This window comes from Nematostella vectensis, chromosome 14 (assembly GCF_932526225.1).
Source record: "Nematostella vectensis chromosome 14, jaNemVect1.1, whole genome shotgun sequence".
In the NCBI taxonomy this organism is placed as follows: domain Eukaryota; kingdom Metazoa; phylum Cnidaria; class Anthozoa; order Actiniaria; family Edwardsiidae; genus Nematostella; species Nematostella vectensis.
The window spans coordinates 353357-367786 of record NC_064047.1 but is presented as its reverse complement, the minus strand read 5'-3'; the positions used below and the strand labels follow the sequence as shown (position 1 = coordinate 367786).

Here is a 14430-nt window from a genome sequence, read left to right as displayed (position 1 = left end):
ATTTTATATTCCATTATCAGTCCCTCTCGGAATTGCAAGAACGCCTGACTGCTTGTGTGCATTTCCTCGTCCCAAAACTTTGACCATCCCATCACAACAATGAATATTTCGTGCATTGTAGTGGGAAAAGAGGAGGTCATTTGCAATGGTACGCGTTACATGGTACCCGAAGAGCCTATCAACTACAAGGATAGCTTGTTTTGGATTTATCTCGGGGTCTATGTGTTCTTAGTTTTATTTGCCGGTAAGTTCCAGAAACCGGCTGGGAAGTTTTGGTAGTTTAATCAATCTTTATTTGCATACTTAATTTATATGTAAGTAAGTACAATATAATATTGTTATATAGTTATTGATTTGTTAACTTAAAGTTGACGATGTCTAGTAAAGCCAAAGACGGTGGCTTAGAAAAATTATGGCACCAGCCATATTATAGCATTTAGATTTGAGCGAGCTCCAAGCTAAATGCCTAGTGCACACTAGCGACATATCGACATAACGACATGGGCGCACGCACTCTTATCTTCGACGTAACGGCATGGACATAACGACATTAGAAAAAAAAACATGTTTTTTCTTTTATGTCATGATGTCCATGTCGTTATGTCGGGTTAAACATAATGCGCACGCCCATGTCGTTATGTTGTTATGTTGCTAGTGTGCACTAGGCATAACGTGTGCAGTTTGTCACGGGCGTGTAGATGCATGTGTTTGGAATCGTTTGCCACTGGGGAGAAAGAGTTTCAAACTAAAATCTATTATGAATTATGCAGGGTACATTTGTTATTGTTACTTTCTAGTCTTACCATGATTTTAAAATTACTCAGTTGATTCCGAAAGTGCTAAGGGATCATTCATTATGGTGATTTAGATCCACAATGCAAGAGGCCTTGTGCGCGTGCAATGGAACGTGCACAAGGCAGTGTCCCCTTGTGGGCGTCGGGGATCTAAATCACCTTATTATTTATGCCAGAGGGTGGGCTGGCAATAATTAGAGGGGGCGGGTTACCATGAATTCAACACGTTTATTGGAGGGGGGGGGGGGGGTATCATGGAATGTGGAAGCATGTGCTGGGGGTGATCTACTTTTTCTGTGTAGAATCAAACACATTTTAGTTTTGACATGGTCAAATCTTCAGCACAATAATGCATGTTATATAAAAATACTATTACTTATTTACAAGATTGCTGTGTGGATGTCCAATATGCATGCCACAAGTATTTGTCATTCAATAGTGGAGCGAATTTCAGATGACATATGCTGAACCCCCTAGCATAAATAATGTATGGTCCCTTATGTGTGGCCTTGCCATGGTTCTAAAATGAGTTGATTCCTTTACGGTTTATGTCTGGTATTACCATGGTTTAAAAATTAGTTGATTCCGTTATGGTTTTTTTCTGTTTTCGTCATGGTTCTAAAATTGGTTGATTCCTACAGGGCTAATGTCTGGTCTTACCATGGGACTTCTCTCCCTGGACATTCTTAGCTTAAAGGTACTTATGAGAGGTGGTAAGATCAATGAGCGCAAGCACGCCAAGAAGATCCTTCCGCTAGTGGAGCAACACCACCTGTTGCTAGTTACTCTCCTGCTTGCAAATGCAGCTGCTGTTGAGGCAATGCCAATTTTCATGGACCGGATATCTTCTCCTGTTATTGCCATCTGTGTATCTGTTACTGCTGTGCTGTTCTTTGGAGAGTAAGTGAAGCATTTATAACATAAGTACTGTAGACACTACATGATAAGGGGGAGTAAGTAAAGAATTCATTGTCTCTTTTGGTCTCTATTTGTGTCCAAAACACATACAATGGGTCTAAGGTTGGGTAAGTGAAACATTCATCATACATGCATACATAATACATGATAAGGGGTCGAGTAAGTATTCTTGGTTTTTGGTAAGTATTTATTGGTTTTTATTGTCCAACACACATCCTAAAAGAAGTCAGCCCTTACGAAACTAATTACTTTGTTGGTCGCCCTTGGTGTCTACCCAGATAAGCTGAAACAAGTCAAAGTTGTTCCAACATATAAATCTGACGACGGGGAGGATGCCAATTGCTACAGACCTACTGTATCTCACTTTTGACAAACCAATGACTTTTTGTATAAAGTGCAAAGCACATTCCACACAGCATGCGGTTTTATAGTACGTAAATATACAGTAATACAAGCCTAATATGGATGAAGTTATCTTTCCATGTTGAATATTTGGAGATCTAAAATAGGCTTTTGATACTGAAGGGGAAACCTTAACATTGTGGCTTTCACTTAATAATATCACAGTGGTTTTCGTCATACTTGGAAAAAAAAGGAAAACCACCAAAATGCATTTAAGTTTCTCCCACAAACAAGCCTTTTGCTATTCTTGTTATATGTCAATACTATTCAATACTCTTCTACAAAACTTTTTTTTCTATTTGCTGATAATACTTATCTGCTGCATGTATACAAAAACTTGCATCACAACAACTACAAAGGAATTTGGGTTTAGCTTCCTTGAGTCTCAAACTTGGTAGTGACTAATCTATGCGTAAAGAGCCCTCCAATCAAATTGGTTGCAAAGACAATTGTTCCCTTTTCAAAACAAAAACAATCCGTTTGGTTTCCCATGGGCCTTTAACTGTGATTAAAAACAAAACTTCATCAAGTTCTCACCGAAATATTATTGACTCGTGATGACTATGTGGGCAGTTCACAAAATAAGTAAGGGAAACTTATGCACTAAAGTTATTTAAATAAATTTTGTGTTCTAACAATGATCAGTTATCCTTCTATGCTTTTCTTATTGAAAAGCCCATCTACTTCCATTCATCAGAACTTGTTTTTAGTAACTATGCTGAAATTCTGCTTTTCTTTTACTGCACGTGCTATTCTTTATTGGTGCTGTAGAAGCTTTCATGAATAGAAACATTATGTTTCAGAGGGAAGGAAGGATGTCCTACTATCCCTGAGTTTTATTTCTGTTATCAGGGTTGTCCCCCAAGCATTGTGTACAAGATATGGTCTTGCCATTGGGGCTTGCATGGCACCGTAAGTAAAAACCCATTACCAAACACTCTTATCCAGTTTTATAGGAAATCATCTTAAAAAAATCATTTATATCTTATATCATCAATACCAGGAAGGCGAGAGAGGAGACAATAGCAAAAATACCTGCATATGATTTAAAGAAGTCAAAACCAAAAGAAAATAATTTTACCTTTTATTGCCTCTGTTATAATATTATTTGTTTTGGGCCCCCTGTGGCCCCTTATTTATCTTATGGGCCCCCCGAGGACAGGGCTCCTCGTTGTCTTATGTTGTAGTTTTTCACTCGGTAGATTTGATTTTGTAGAGCTTTATTGTACAAAAAACAACCGAATTTTGAAGTAAACACCTTTTATTACATGGTGTCAGAAGTGGTTAACCACTGGAGAATATTAATTGTTAAAGAAAAGTCGACAAAACAAGGAAACGATGGCCGAAAGTGGGGAAATGTATCATCGAGCTCCGGGACCTTTGGTGTTGGATGCGAATGCATCAGAAAATTGGAGAAAGTTCCTAATGCAGTTCGAAATTTACTTGGTTGCAAAAGGAAAGGACGACAAGGGAGATAAGTTAAAAGTTAATTTGTTACTTAACTGTGCTGGACCGAGTGCAATTGAAGAGTATAGCCACTTTGTGTATACTGCAGGCGAGAGTAATGAATCTTATGGTGATGTGTGCCGAAAGTTCCATGAACTTTGTCGAGGAGCTAAGAATGTCATTTATGAGCGACTGCTCTTCAATCTTAGAAACCAAAAGGAGGGTGAACGAATTGACAACTTTGTTAGTGAGCTAAAACGGCTTTCATTAAACTGTGACTTTGGAGCACTTAGAGATTCATTGATACGAGACCGTATTGTGGGGGGAGTAACCAGCGATGAATTGCGAGGGGAGTTGTTGAAAAAGCCAGACCTTACCCTACAAACCGCGCATGATTACTGCAGAACTTATGAGGCGACTGAGCTGCAGAAGTATAAGTTTGTTCCACAGACAGTAGTCCCAAGTAAAACAGTGTCTGTGCAACCAGTCCAAGTTAAGAAAGAACAGCCGTCTTGTAAGTTCTGTGGATATCGCCATTCATTTGCACACCCAACACGATGCCCAGCCTTTAAAAGGAATTGCAAGATTTGTAGCAAAACAGGCCATTTTGCAAAGATGTGTAAAAACAAACAGAAAAAAGATCCAGAAGTGCATGTGGTGGAACAGGAGTATGACTCAAGTGACAGCAACGAAACCCACACATACTTTGGATCCATTGAAGTCGGAAGCGTGTTACAGAACCAGCAACCCAAAAAGAGCCTGATAAAAGTCATGATAGCAGGAAAAGAGGTCAAACTGAAAGCAGACACGGGTGCGGAGGCTACTGTCATTCCCTACAACTTGTACAAGAGCATCACCAACAAGCCGTTGAAACGTGTACACCAGCCTTTGAAGGGCTGGCTTGCGACTAAGCCCATCTACCCTAAAGGATGTGTCCGCCTTCCAACACAGTACAAAGATCGAAAGATAGATCTGTTATATCTTGTAGTTGATGGAGAGTTCACCCCACTACTAAGTTGTGAGGCTTGCCTTGATCTTGAAGTCCTACAGTTCATGGATCTCACATTGCTAGATTCACCATCAGCACAAACATCAAACATCGACTTGTCCAGAGAACAAAGCAAAAGTACCACAACCCTCACAAGTGACCCTGTTCTGAAAGATTACCTTGATTGCTTCAGTAACAAACCAGGAATGTTACCCAACAAAGTACACCTAGAGGTAGACTCTGCAGTAACTCCAGTTATACACGCACCCAGAAAGATCCCAGTATCCATGTTAGACCCAACTCAACAGAAGCTGAGAGAGATGGAAGAAGATGGGATCATTGTTAAAGAAGAAGAACATACCCCTTGGGTCTCTTCGATGTTAGTAATCGATAAACGAAAAGGCAAAGAAAAGAAAAGCCCACCAACCAAAGACAACATCAGAATATGTATAGACCCACGTGACCTCAATAGAGCCCTCAAGAGACCCCATTATCCGATGGCCACAGTGGAACAGGTTGCCAACAAACTCACCGGTGCTGAAATATTCTCAACGTTGGATGCATGCAGCGGTTTTTGGCAACTACCAGTAGACGAAGAAAGCTCGAAGCTCCTGACTTTCAATACCCCCTGGGGTCGATACAGATTCCTGCGGCTCCCATTCGGCATAAGTTCCGCGCCCGAGATTTACCAACGAGAGATGGACCGACTCTTCGCAGGAGTACCAGTAGAAATAATCGTTGACGACTTTTTGATACATGGTGGAAATCAATGTGAGCTAGATGACAAGATGATTGCAGTATTGAAGAGGAGCCGTGAGATAGGTCTAAAGTTCAATCCACGTAAAGCCAAACTTCGAGTTCCTGAAGTCAGCTACGTTGGACACCTATTTACTGCAGACGGTTTAAAGCCTGATCCTGAAAAGGTAAGAGCTATCAACGAGATGCCTGCCCCGACCGATAAAGATGGCATACTACGTTTCCTAGGAACTGTAAACTATCTGGATAAATTTATTGAACATAAAGCTGATCTCCAGGGCCCTATCTCGCAGCTAACAAGGAATGATACCGCATTCGTATGGGAGACACCTCAACAGCATGCATTTGACAAGCTCAAAGCAGTCATTACCTCAGCGCCAGTTTTAGCCTATTTTGACAACACCAAAGAGACAGTGCTTAATGTTGATGCAAGTGGCACGGGATTAGGTGCTGTGATTCTGCAGGACGAAAGACCTGTAGCATTTGGCTCAAAAACACTATCACCTGCTGAGACAAGGTATGCCAACATCGAGCGAGAGCTTCTGGCAATTGTCTGGGGAACTGAAAAGTTCCATACTTATGTTTATGGACGTCGTGTTGTAGTTGAAACCGACCACAAACCACTAGAAGCCATCTTCAAAAAGCCCTTGAATGAAGCACCACCGAGATTGCAGAGGATGTTGTTAAAGCTGACAAAGTATGACCTTGATGTTCGTTATGTGCCAGGAAAGAAACAATTCATCTCAGATTGCTTAAGCAGAGCCCCAGTTAGTGACACTAAACCAGTTAGTGAACCAGAAGAGATGATTGGAATCAACTTAATTGACAGTCTTGGTGTAGATTCAAGCACTTTGCAAAAATTCAAGGAAGCATCAAACTGCGATGTTACCTCTCAAGTGGTCATGGAATATGTCGTTAAAGGTTGGCCAGCAGAAAAACATCAACTTGATGAGCTAGCGAGAGAATACTGGAGTTTTAGAGAGGAACTTAGCGTAGAAGATGGTTTGTTATTCAAAGCAGACAGAATCATTGTCCCGAGATCGTTGAGGGCAGAGGTGCTAGAAGAAATTCATGGCGCACACATGGGTGAGAACAAAAGTCTCAGTTTTGCAAGAGAATATGTTTTCTGGCCCTCAATGACTGCACAGATCAAAGACAAGATTAGTTCCTGCTCCATATGTAATGCCTTCCGAAACCAACAGCCAAGAGAGACCCTACTACCACGTGAGGTTCCTGGATTGCCTTGGCAAGTGATCAGTACTGACATCTTTGAATATGCCGGACATTCCTATTTGCTTGTTACCGATTTGTATTCAAAGTACTTTGAGATTGAGTTGTTACGCCAAACCACTGCTAATTGTGTTATCAATAACTTAAAGAAGATTTTTGCAAGGTTTGGGATCCCGGTGGAAGTTCTGAGCGACAATGGCTCCCAGTACAGTAACACTAGAAACCTTTTTAATAGTTCACATGAGTTCAAAAAGTTTGCAGATGAGTGGGGTTTCCGTCACACCACAAGCTCTCCAGAGTATCCACAATCAAATGGAGCTGCCGAGAAAGCAGTTCAGACCGCAAAACGGATTTTAAAGAAAGCGGCTGCTGACAACAAAGATCCTTTTGAAGGATTACTCAAATACAGGAATACACCCTTTGATGACTTAGGTGTGTCTCCAGCTCAGCTGCTAATGAGTAGGAGAACACGTACCCAACTACCGACTCATCGACGTTTGCTACTGCCTCAGCCTGTTGACCCAAATCAAGTTGTGAAGACATTGAAACATCGTCAGAGTGTTTCAAAAAAGTATTATGATAGTCATAGTCATGATCTCCCTCCTTTACAAGTTGGAGATAAGGTGCGTATCCGTCCAAACCGGGAGGCTGAGTGGAGGAAAGCAGAAGTATTGCCCCGATCGTACTTATTAGGAGATGAGCGTGGGCGTGTCTTCAGGAGAAATCGACGACAAATCATTTCAACACCTAATGATCAATCGATGAGCACAAGTCCTTTTGTTATACCAGCCATTCCTCAACTACCACCAGAAAGTACCAACAACCCCACACAGTTAAGCAATAATGTGACAGCATCGCCTACACCACCAAAGTCTTCTGAGAGGCAACACGAGACGACACCGATGAGCACAGCATCTGGCAGGGTTATCAAAAAACCACAAAGACTTATTGAACATTGTTAAGAACATTTATTGAACACTTAACCTAACACTTTGTTGAGAAGGGAGATGTTATAATATTATTTGTTTTGGGCCCCCTGTGGCCCCTTATTTATCTTATGGGCCCCCCGAGGACAGGGCTCCTCGTTGTCTTATGTTGTAGTTTTTCACTCGGTAGATTTGATTTTGTAGAGCTTTATTGTACAAAAAAACAACCGAATTTTGAAGTAAACACCTTTTATTACAGCCTCATTGTGTGTATTCTTTTATCTACCTTAAATATAGTTTTGCCTTTCCAGGTTTGTAAAAATTCTCATAATCTTGCTGTTCATTGTTGCTTGGCCGATCTCCAAGCTTCTAGACTGTCTTCTTGGAAATGAGCACTCAACATTTTTCAGGAGAGCAGGTACATATTAGTTTGTGATTGTAGAAGATTTGTCACAGACTGTGTTGTCTCATAACTGCTCGAAAAGTTATCTGTAAAAAATATGTGCACAATATTTTCTAGGCTGTATTATAGTAACAGCTTGCTTGCCCTAGGCTGTATTATAGTGACAGCTTGCTTGCCCTAGGCTGTATTATAGTGACAGCTTTCTTTCCCTAGGCTGTATTAATAGTGACAGCTAAGCTGTCAGCCTAGGGCAAGCAATGCTTGCCCTAGGCTGTATTATAGTAACAGCCTGCTTGCCCCAGGCTGTTTTATAGCAAGAGCATGCTAGCCCTAGGCTGTGTTATAGTAACAGCTTGCTTGCCCCAGGCTGTATTATAGCAAGGGCATGCTAGCCCTAGGCTGTATTATAGTAACAGCTTGCTTGCCCTAGGCTGTATTATAGTAACAGCTTGCTTGCCCTAGGCTGTATTATAGCAAGAGCATGCTAGCCCTAGGCTGTGTTATAGTAACATCTTGCTAGCCCTAGGCTGTATTATAGTAACAGCTTGCTTGCCCTAGGCTGTATTATAGCAAGAGCATGCTAGCCCCAGGCTGTATTAGTAACAACCTGCTTGAACTAGGTGAATGTGAATTGAAATTCCTCAGAGTTGAAAGAGCTGGTGGATCTCCACAAAGAAGGCACTGATGCAAACGAAGAGCCACTGAGAGATGATGAAGTACTGATCATCCAGGTGAGTATAACTGGCTTCTTTCCTTTGTACACCATTTCTTTTGAGTTTCATTTCTTTTAATAGAAGAACTCTCTATTCTTGCTAATGGATTGGGGCACTTATTTGCTGTTACCGAAAAAATGTTGAAATGATAAAAAGTCCAGTACCATTCTCTGTTCTCCTGACCCAAATTCCATTTTCTTGTTACTTTTGAATTATTGCAAGCAGGGGCTAAAATCCATGTTTCTCCCCATTTGGCAGGTGCGGAGACCATTTGATCACTCTAACTGGCAAAAAGTAGGATTTTGTAGAGCGGATTTATATGTTTTCAACCAAGTGATGTTGATTTTCCCTGGTAGTCTTGTTTTGCATGAAGTTTTTGTCACTCTGAACAATAACCATTCATGCCAATAATGACATTCTCTTGCCGCTACCAGGGTGCTTTGGATATGAGGAACAAGAGGATCAGAGACCGTTACACACCACTTGACCGCACCTTCATGCTTAGTGTGGATGATAAACTTGATGATAGCCTCATGCTGAAGGTAATGTTCACTTGACCTCATCACCTTCATGCTTAGTGTGCGATAAACTTGATGATAGTCTATGCTAATGGTAATGTTCACTTCACCGCACCTTCATGCTTAATGTGGATGACCGCATTCCAGATAACATATTGCGTCACATCATATTTTAAACCATCGCCTTCCAGCTAATGTATTTTAAACCCTTCAAACATCCATTCCAGATTATTGCTAAGGGCCATTCTCGCGTCCCTGTGTATGAGGGAAGCAGAGAAAACATTGTGGGCCTGATTTTGGTCAAGTCCCTAATTCGCCTGGATCCTAAAGATGCTACTCTAGTACGCGGCGTATATCGTCCCCGCGATGGCTCTCTCTTGGCCTCACATGTGGACGAGCCTTTGTTTGAGCTGCTGGATAAATTCCAAACTGGGAAAAGTATGTGTTGTTCGTTCAGACGCCGTTCTGTATTTAAATATGGACACAAACTGGGAAAAGTATGTATTTCTTTGCTTTGACACCATATTTTTTTAAATATAGACAGATCCTTGCATAAACGTTTTGCCTGCGGTACAGAGAACTGGACTGGTTTTTTAGTTCAAGCCAGTGATGTAAATGATGTTCCTTCATGACAACACTCATGTAGCTTTTTATTTATGTGAGCTGAAATATGCTTGCATCACCCAGGGATAAAAGCCATCCAGATATCCAGAAAACAATAATAAGGTGCGGTGCCTAAATGAGCCAAAAAAACGTTTTTTTTAAAGCAGAACCTCTTGCCACCACCCGACAATTTTCAAAGCACTAATTTGATCTCTTTTCGCTTTTGGCTAATTGTGTATATTACCTTTTCTAATTGTCCACAAATGCCTGGTGTTGTTTCTTGGCAGGTCATATGTGTGTTGTCTATGGCAAGGCAGTAGGGGATGTTATCGGGAAGGTATGATATGCCTCTTCCTCACACTCTACTCCCGTCAGCCCCCACCCCCCCGTTCCCTAACACATTCTCTACCCCACACCCTTGACATTAACACCCTTAAGAACGTTCCCTAACACATTCTGTACCCCACACCCTTGGCATTATCACCCTTAAGGACGTTCCCTAACACATTCTGTACCCCACACCCTTGGCATTAACACCCTTAAGAACGTTCCCTAACACATTCTGTACCCCACACCCTTGTCATTATCACCCTTAAGGACGTTCCCTAACACATTCTGTACCCCACACCCTTGGCATTATCACCCTTAAGGACGTTCCCTAACATATTCTGTACCCCACACCCTTGACATTAACACCCTTAAGAACGTTCCCTAACACATTCTGTACCCCACACCCTTGGCATTATCACCCTTAAGGACGTTCCCTAACACATTCTGTACCCCACACCCTTGGCATTAACACCCTTAAGGACGTTCCCTAACACATTCTGTACCCCACACCCTTGGCATTAACACCCTTAAGAACGTTCCCTAACACATTCTGTACCCCACACCCTTGTCATTATCACCCTTAAGGACGTTCCCTAACACATTCTGTACCCCACACCCTTGGCATTAACACCCTTAAGAACGTTCCCTAACACATTCTCTACCCCACACCCTTGACATTATCACCCTTAAGGACGTTCCCTAACACATTCTGTACCCCACACCCTTGTCATTATCACCCTTAAGGACGTTCCCTAACACATTTTCTACCCCACACCCTTGGCATTATCACCCTTAAGGACGTTCCCTAACACATTCTGTACCCCACACCCTTGACATTATCACCCTTAAGAACGTTCCCTAACACATTCTGTACCCCACACCCTTGACATTAACACCCTTAATAACGTTCCCTAACACATACTGTACCCCACACCCTTGACATTAACACCCTTAAGAACGTTCCCTAACATATTCTGTACCCCACACCCTTGACATTAACACCCTTAAGAACGTTCCCTAACACATTCTGTACCCCACACCCTTGGCATTAACACCCTTAAGAACGTTCCCTAACACATTCTGTACCCCACACCCTTGGCATTATCACCCTTAAGGACGTTCCCTAACACATTCTCTACCCCACACCCTTGGCATTATCACCCTTAAGGACGTTCTCTAACACATTCTGTACCCCACACCCTTGGCATTATCACCCTTAAGGACGTCCCCTAACACATTCTCTACCCCACACCCTTGGCATTATCACCCTTAAGGACGTTCCCTAACACATTCTGTACCCCACACCCTTGGCATTATCACCCTTAAGAACGTTCCCTAACACATTCTGTACCCCACACCCTTGACATTATCACCCTTAAGGACGTTCCCTAACACATTCTGTACCCCACACCCTTGACATTATCACCCTTAAGGACGTTCCCTAACACATTCTGTACCCCACACCCTTGGCATTATCACCCTTAAGGACGTTCCCTAACACATTCTGTACCCCACACCCTTGGCATTAACACCCTTAAGAACGTTCCCTAACACATTCTGTACCCCACACCCTTGTCATTATCACCCTTAAGGACGTTCCCTAACACATTTTCTACCCCACACCCTTGGCATTATCACCCTTAAGAACGTTCCCTAACACATTCTGTACCCCACACCCTTGACATTATCACCCTTAAGGACGTTCCCTAACACATTTTCTACCCCACACCCTTGGCATTATCACCCTTAAGAACGTTCCCTAACACATTCTGCCCCACACCCTTGACATTATCACCCTTAAGGACGTTCCCTAACACATTCTCTACCCCACACCCTTGTCATTATCACCCTTAAGGACGTTCCCTAACACATTCTATACCCCACACCCTTTTCATGATCACCCTTAAGGACGTTTCCTAACACATTCTTTACACCACAGCGCACCCTTGGTATTATCACCCTTGAGGACGTTCTAGAACAACTGATCCAAGAAGACATTTGGGATGAGACAGATGTGCGTCAGATAAGACCGCATGTACAGAACCAGATCTCCATTGCACGTGCACGCTACAAACGAATGAAATCTTCCGAAGAGCACGGACACCAGCATGCTAGTCCAACTCGTCATGTGACCAGTGAACCAAGGCCGAGTCGAGGATCTGTAAGTATGAAAAACCAAGAAGTAAACATGTTACGGTACTAGTGTGACCTCAGTATCATATACTATGTTTTTCTTAGCAGTTGGATATTGGGCGCATCAACTCTCCCCCAGAGGATACAGCGGGCAACCAGCCCACCGAGGGGTCTGGTGGCGACAGACAGCCTCTGCTGTCGCCTTGATCTCCAAATATGGTCATTGATTTTCTATCAAGTATAATGATTTTTTTTGTAGTTTAATCAGTGACGCGATCTTCGAGTGGTTTTCTGTAAATCGTATGGTCACGTGATATTCATAGGGTCACGTGGTATTCGTAGGGTCACGTTATGTTTAGAGGGTCACTTGATATTCCTAAGCTCACGTGATATTCCTAGGCTCACGTGATATTCATAGAGTCACCTGATATTCATAGGCTCACGTAATATTAAAAGGGTCAAGTGATATTCATAGGGTCACGTGATATTCATAGGCTCATGTGATATTCATAGGCTCACGTTATATTCATAGGGTCACGTGATATTCATAGGGTAACGTGATATTAAAAGGGTCAAGTGATATTCATAGGCTCACGTGATATTCATAGGGCTCACGTGATATTCATAGGCTCACATGATATTCATAGGCTCACGTTATATTCATAGGGTCACATGATAAATAGTAGGTTAACGCAGTATCCATGTAGTAAATGAATTAGAGTGGTTTTCAAAATCCCGTGAAACAAAATGTAATTGTTAAAGTGTAATATTCAAGCCAGAACAAAAGATAACAGACATTACAGTGTATTAGTACTAAATAAACTAAATAGTATTTCACGGGATTTTGAAAACCACTTTAACATCTCATCTGTATCTGCATAAGGTTGTCGTTTATAAGGGTCAGGCCCGTACCCAGGGGGGGATGCAGGGGATGCGAACGCGCACCCCCCCTCCCCCCACAACGGCCGAAGGCCACTTTCGGTTCTCAATAGACGTGCTATTTGTAGACAAAACTATAAAGCATAAGCTACATCACTCTAGTATGTAGCCAAACCCGTCAATAAACGTCCCGTGGAGATACTGCAAAGGCATTAAAAAAATCCCTCTTTATACTTTTCGGGGTGGTCAGATTTTTTTGTCAGAGAACTCATCCCCCCCCCCCCCCCCCCCTTCCCCGGATAAATAAGTTACACTTTTCCGGATTTCCCCCTCCCCCCCCCCCCCCGAGAAAAATCCTTGGTACGGGCCTGAGGGTGTAGTTTCTTTTGTACCTTTTCGGGAAGTTCACATTTGATTGTGCTAGCCGTGTGCTGGCCTCACCTTGTGCCAGGTGCTGGCCTCACCTTGTGCCATGTGCTAGCCTCACCTTGTGCCGTGTGCTGGCCTCACCTTGTGCCAGGTGCTAGCCTCACCTTGTGCCGTGTGCTGGCCTCACCTTGTGCCAGGTGCTAGCCTCACCTTGTGCCTGGTGCTTGCCTCACCTTGTGCCTGGTGCTGGCCTCACCTTGTGCCGTGTGCTGGCCTCACCTTGTGCCAGGTGCTAGCCTCACCTTGTGCCATGTGCTAGCCTCACCTTGTGCCAGGTGCTTGCCTCACCTTGTGCCAGGTGCTGGCCTCACCTTGTGCCAGGTGCTGGCCTCACCTTGTGTCTGGTGCTAGCCTCACCTTGTGCCAGGTGCTAGCCTCACCTTGTGCCTGGTGCTATCCTCACCTTGTGCCAGGTGCTAGCCTCACCTTGTGCCAGGTGCTAGCCTCACCTTGTGCCAGGTGCTAGCCTCACCTTGTGCCAGGTGCTAGCCTCACCTTGTGCCAGGTGCTAGCCTCACCTTGTGCCTGGTGCTAGCCTCACCTTGTGCCATGTGCTAGCCTCACCTTGTGCCTGGTGCTATCCTCACCTTGTGCCTGGTGCTAGCCTCACCTTGTGCCTGGTGCTAGCCTCACCTTGTGCCAGGTGCTAGCCTCACCTTGTGCCAGGTGCTAGCCTCACCTTGTGCCATGTGCTAGCCTCAGTGAGGCACCTGGCACAAGGTGAGGCTAGCACCTGGCACAAAGAGTAGCTAATTTACATTTACATGTGCAAACAAAGTCTGTCAAATTTCGCCGGAAATTTGTCTATTGCTCTAGTCCGTTACAGTAGGTCTTTTGATGTTTGTAGCGCATTGCAGATGAAATTAAAGAAATAACTCATTCTCACTTGTTTGACTAGAAAAACTTTGACTAGAAAAACTTCCAAAAGATTACAATAAGGAAAATAAAAGATTATACTCGGG

At 43.1% G+C, this 14430-nt stretch overlaps 2 protein-coding genes across 3 annotated transcripts; both read left to right on the top strand.

The window, feature by feature from the left end:
* Positions 1-7: 7 nt before the first annotated feature.
* LOC5501832 (DUF21 domain-containing protein At2g14520) lies at positions 8-12855 on the top strand. 2 transcript variants are annotated; one of them, XM_032370136.2, is made up of 10 exons: positions 8-244; positions 1436-1694; positions 2967-3026; positions 7772-7878; positions 8509-8594; positions 9011-9118; positions 9322-9532; positions 9985-10034; positions 11967-12188; positions 12269-12855. In XM_032370136.2, the coding sequence occupies exons 1-10, from the start codon at positions 100-102 to the stop codon at positions 12365-12367; spliced, it is 1347 nt and encodes a 448-aa protein (XP_032226027.2). In that variant the 5' UTR covers positions 8-99; the 3' UTR covers positions 12368-12855. The 2 variants fall into 2 exon arrangements, with proteins under 2 accessions (XP_032226027.2, XP_001623092.2); XM_001623042.3 differs by having other exon boundaries at positions 24-244; positions 12266-12855.
* On the top strand, positions 3258-7718 carry LOC116613488 (uncharacterized protein K02A2.6-like). The gene has a single exon (XM_032373987.2). It carries the CDS (start codon positions 3453-3455, stop codon positions 7494-7496), a length of 4044 nt encoding a protein of 1347 aa, XP_032229878.2. The 5' UTR covers positions 3258-3452; the 3' UTR covers positions 7497-7718.
* Positions 12856-14430: the final 1575 nt, after the last annotated feature.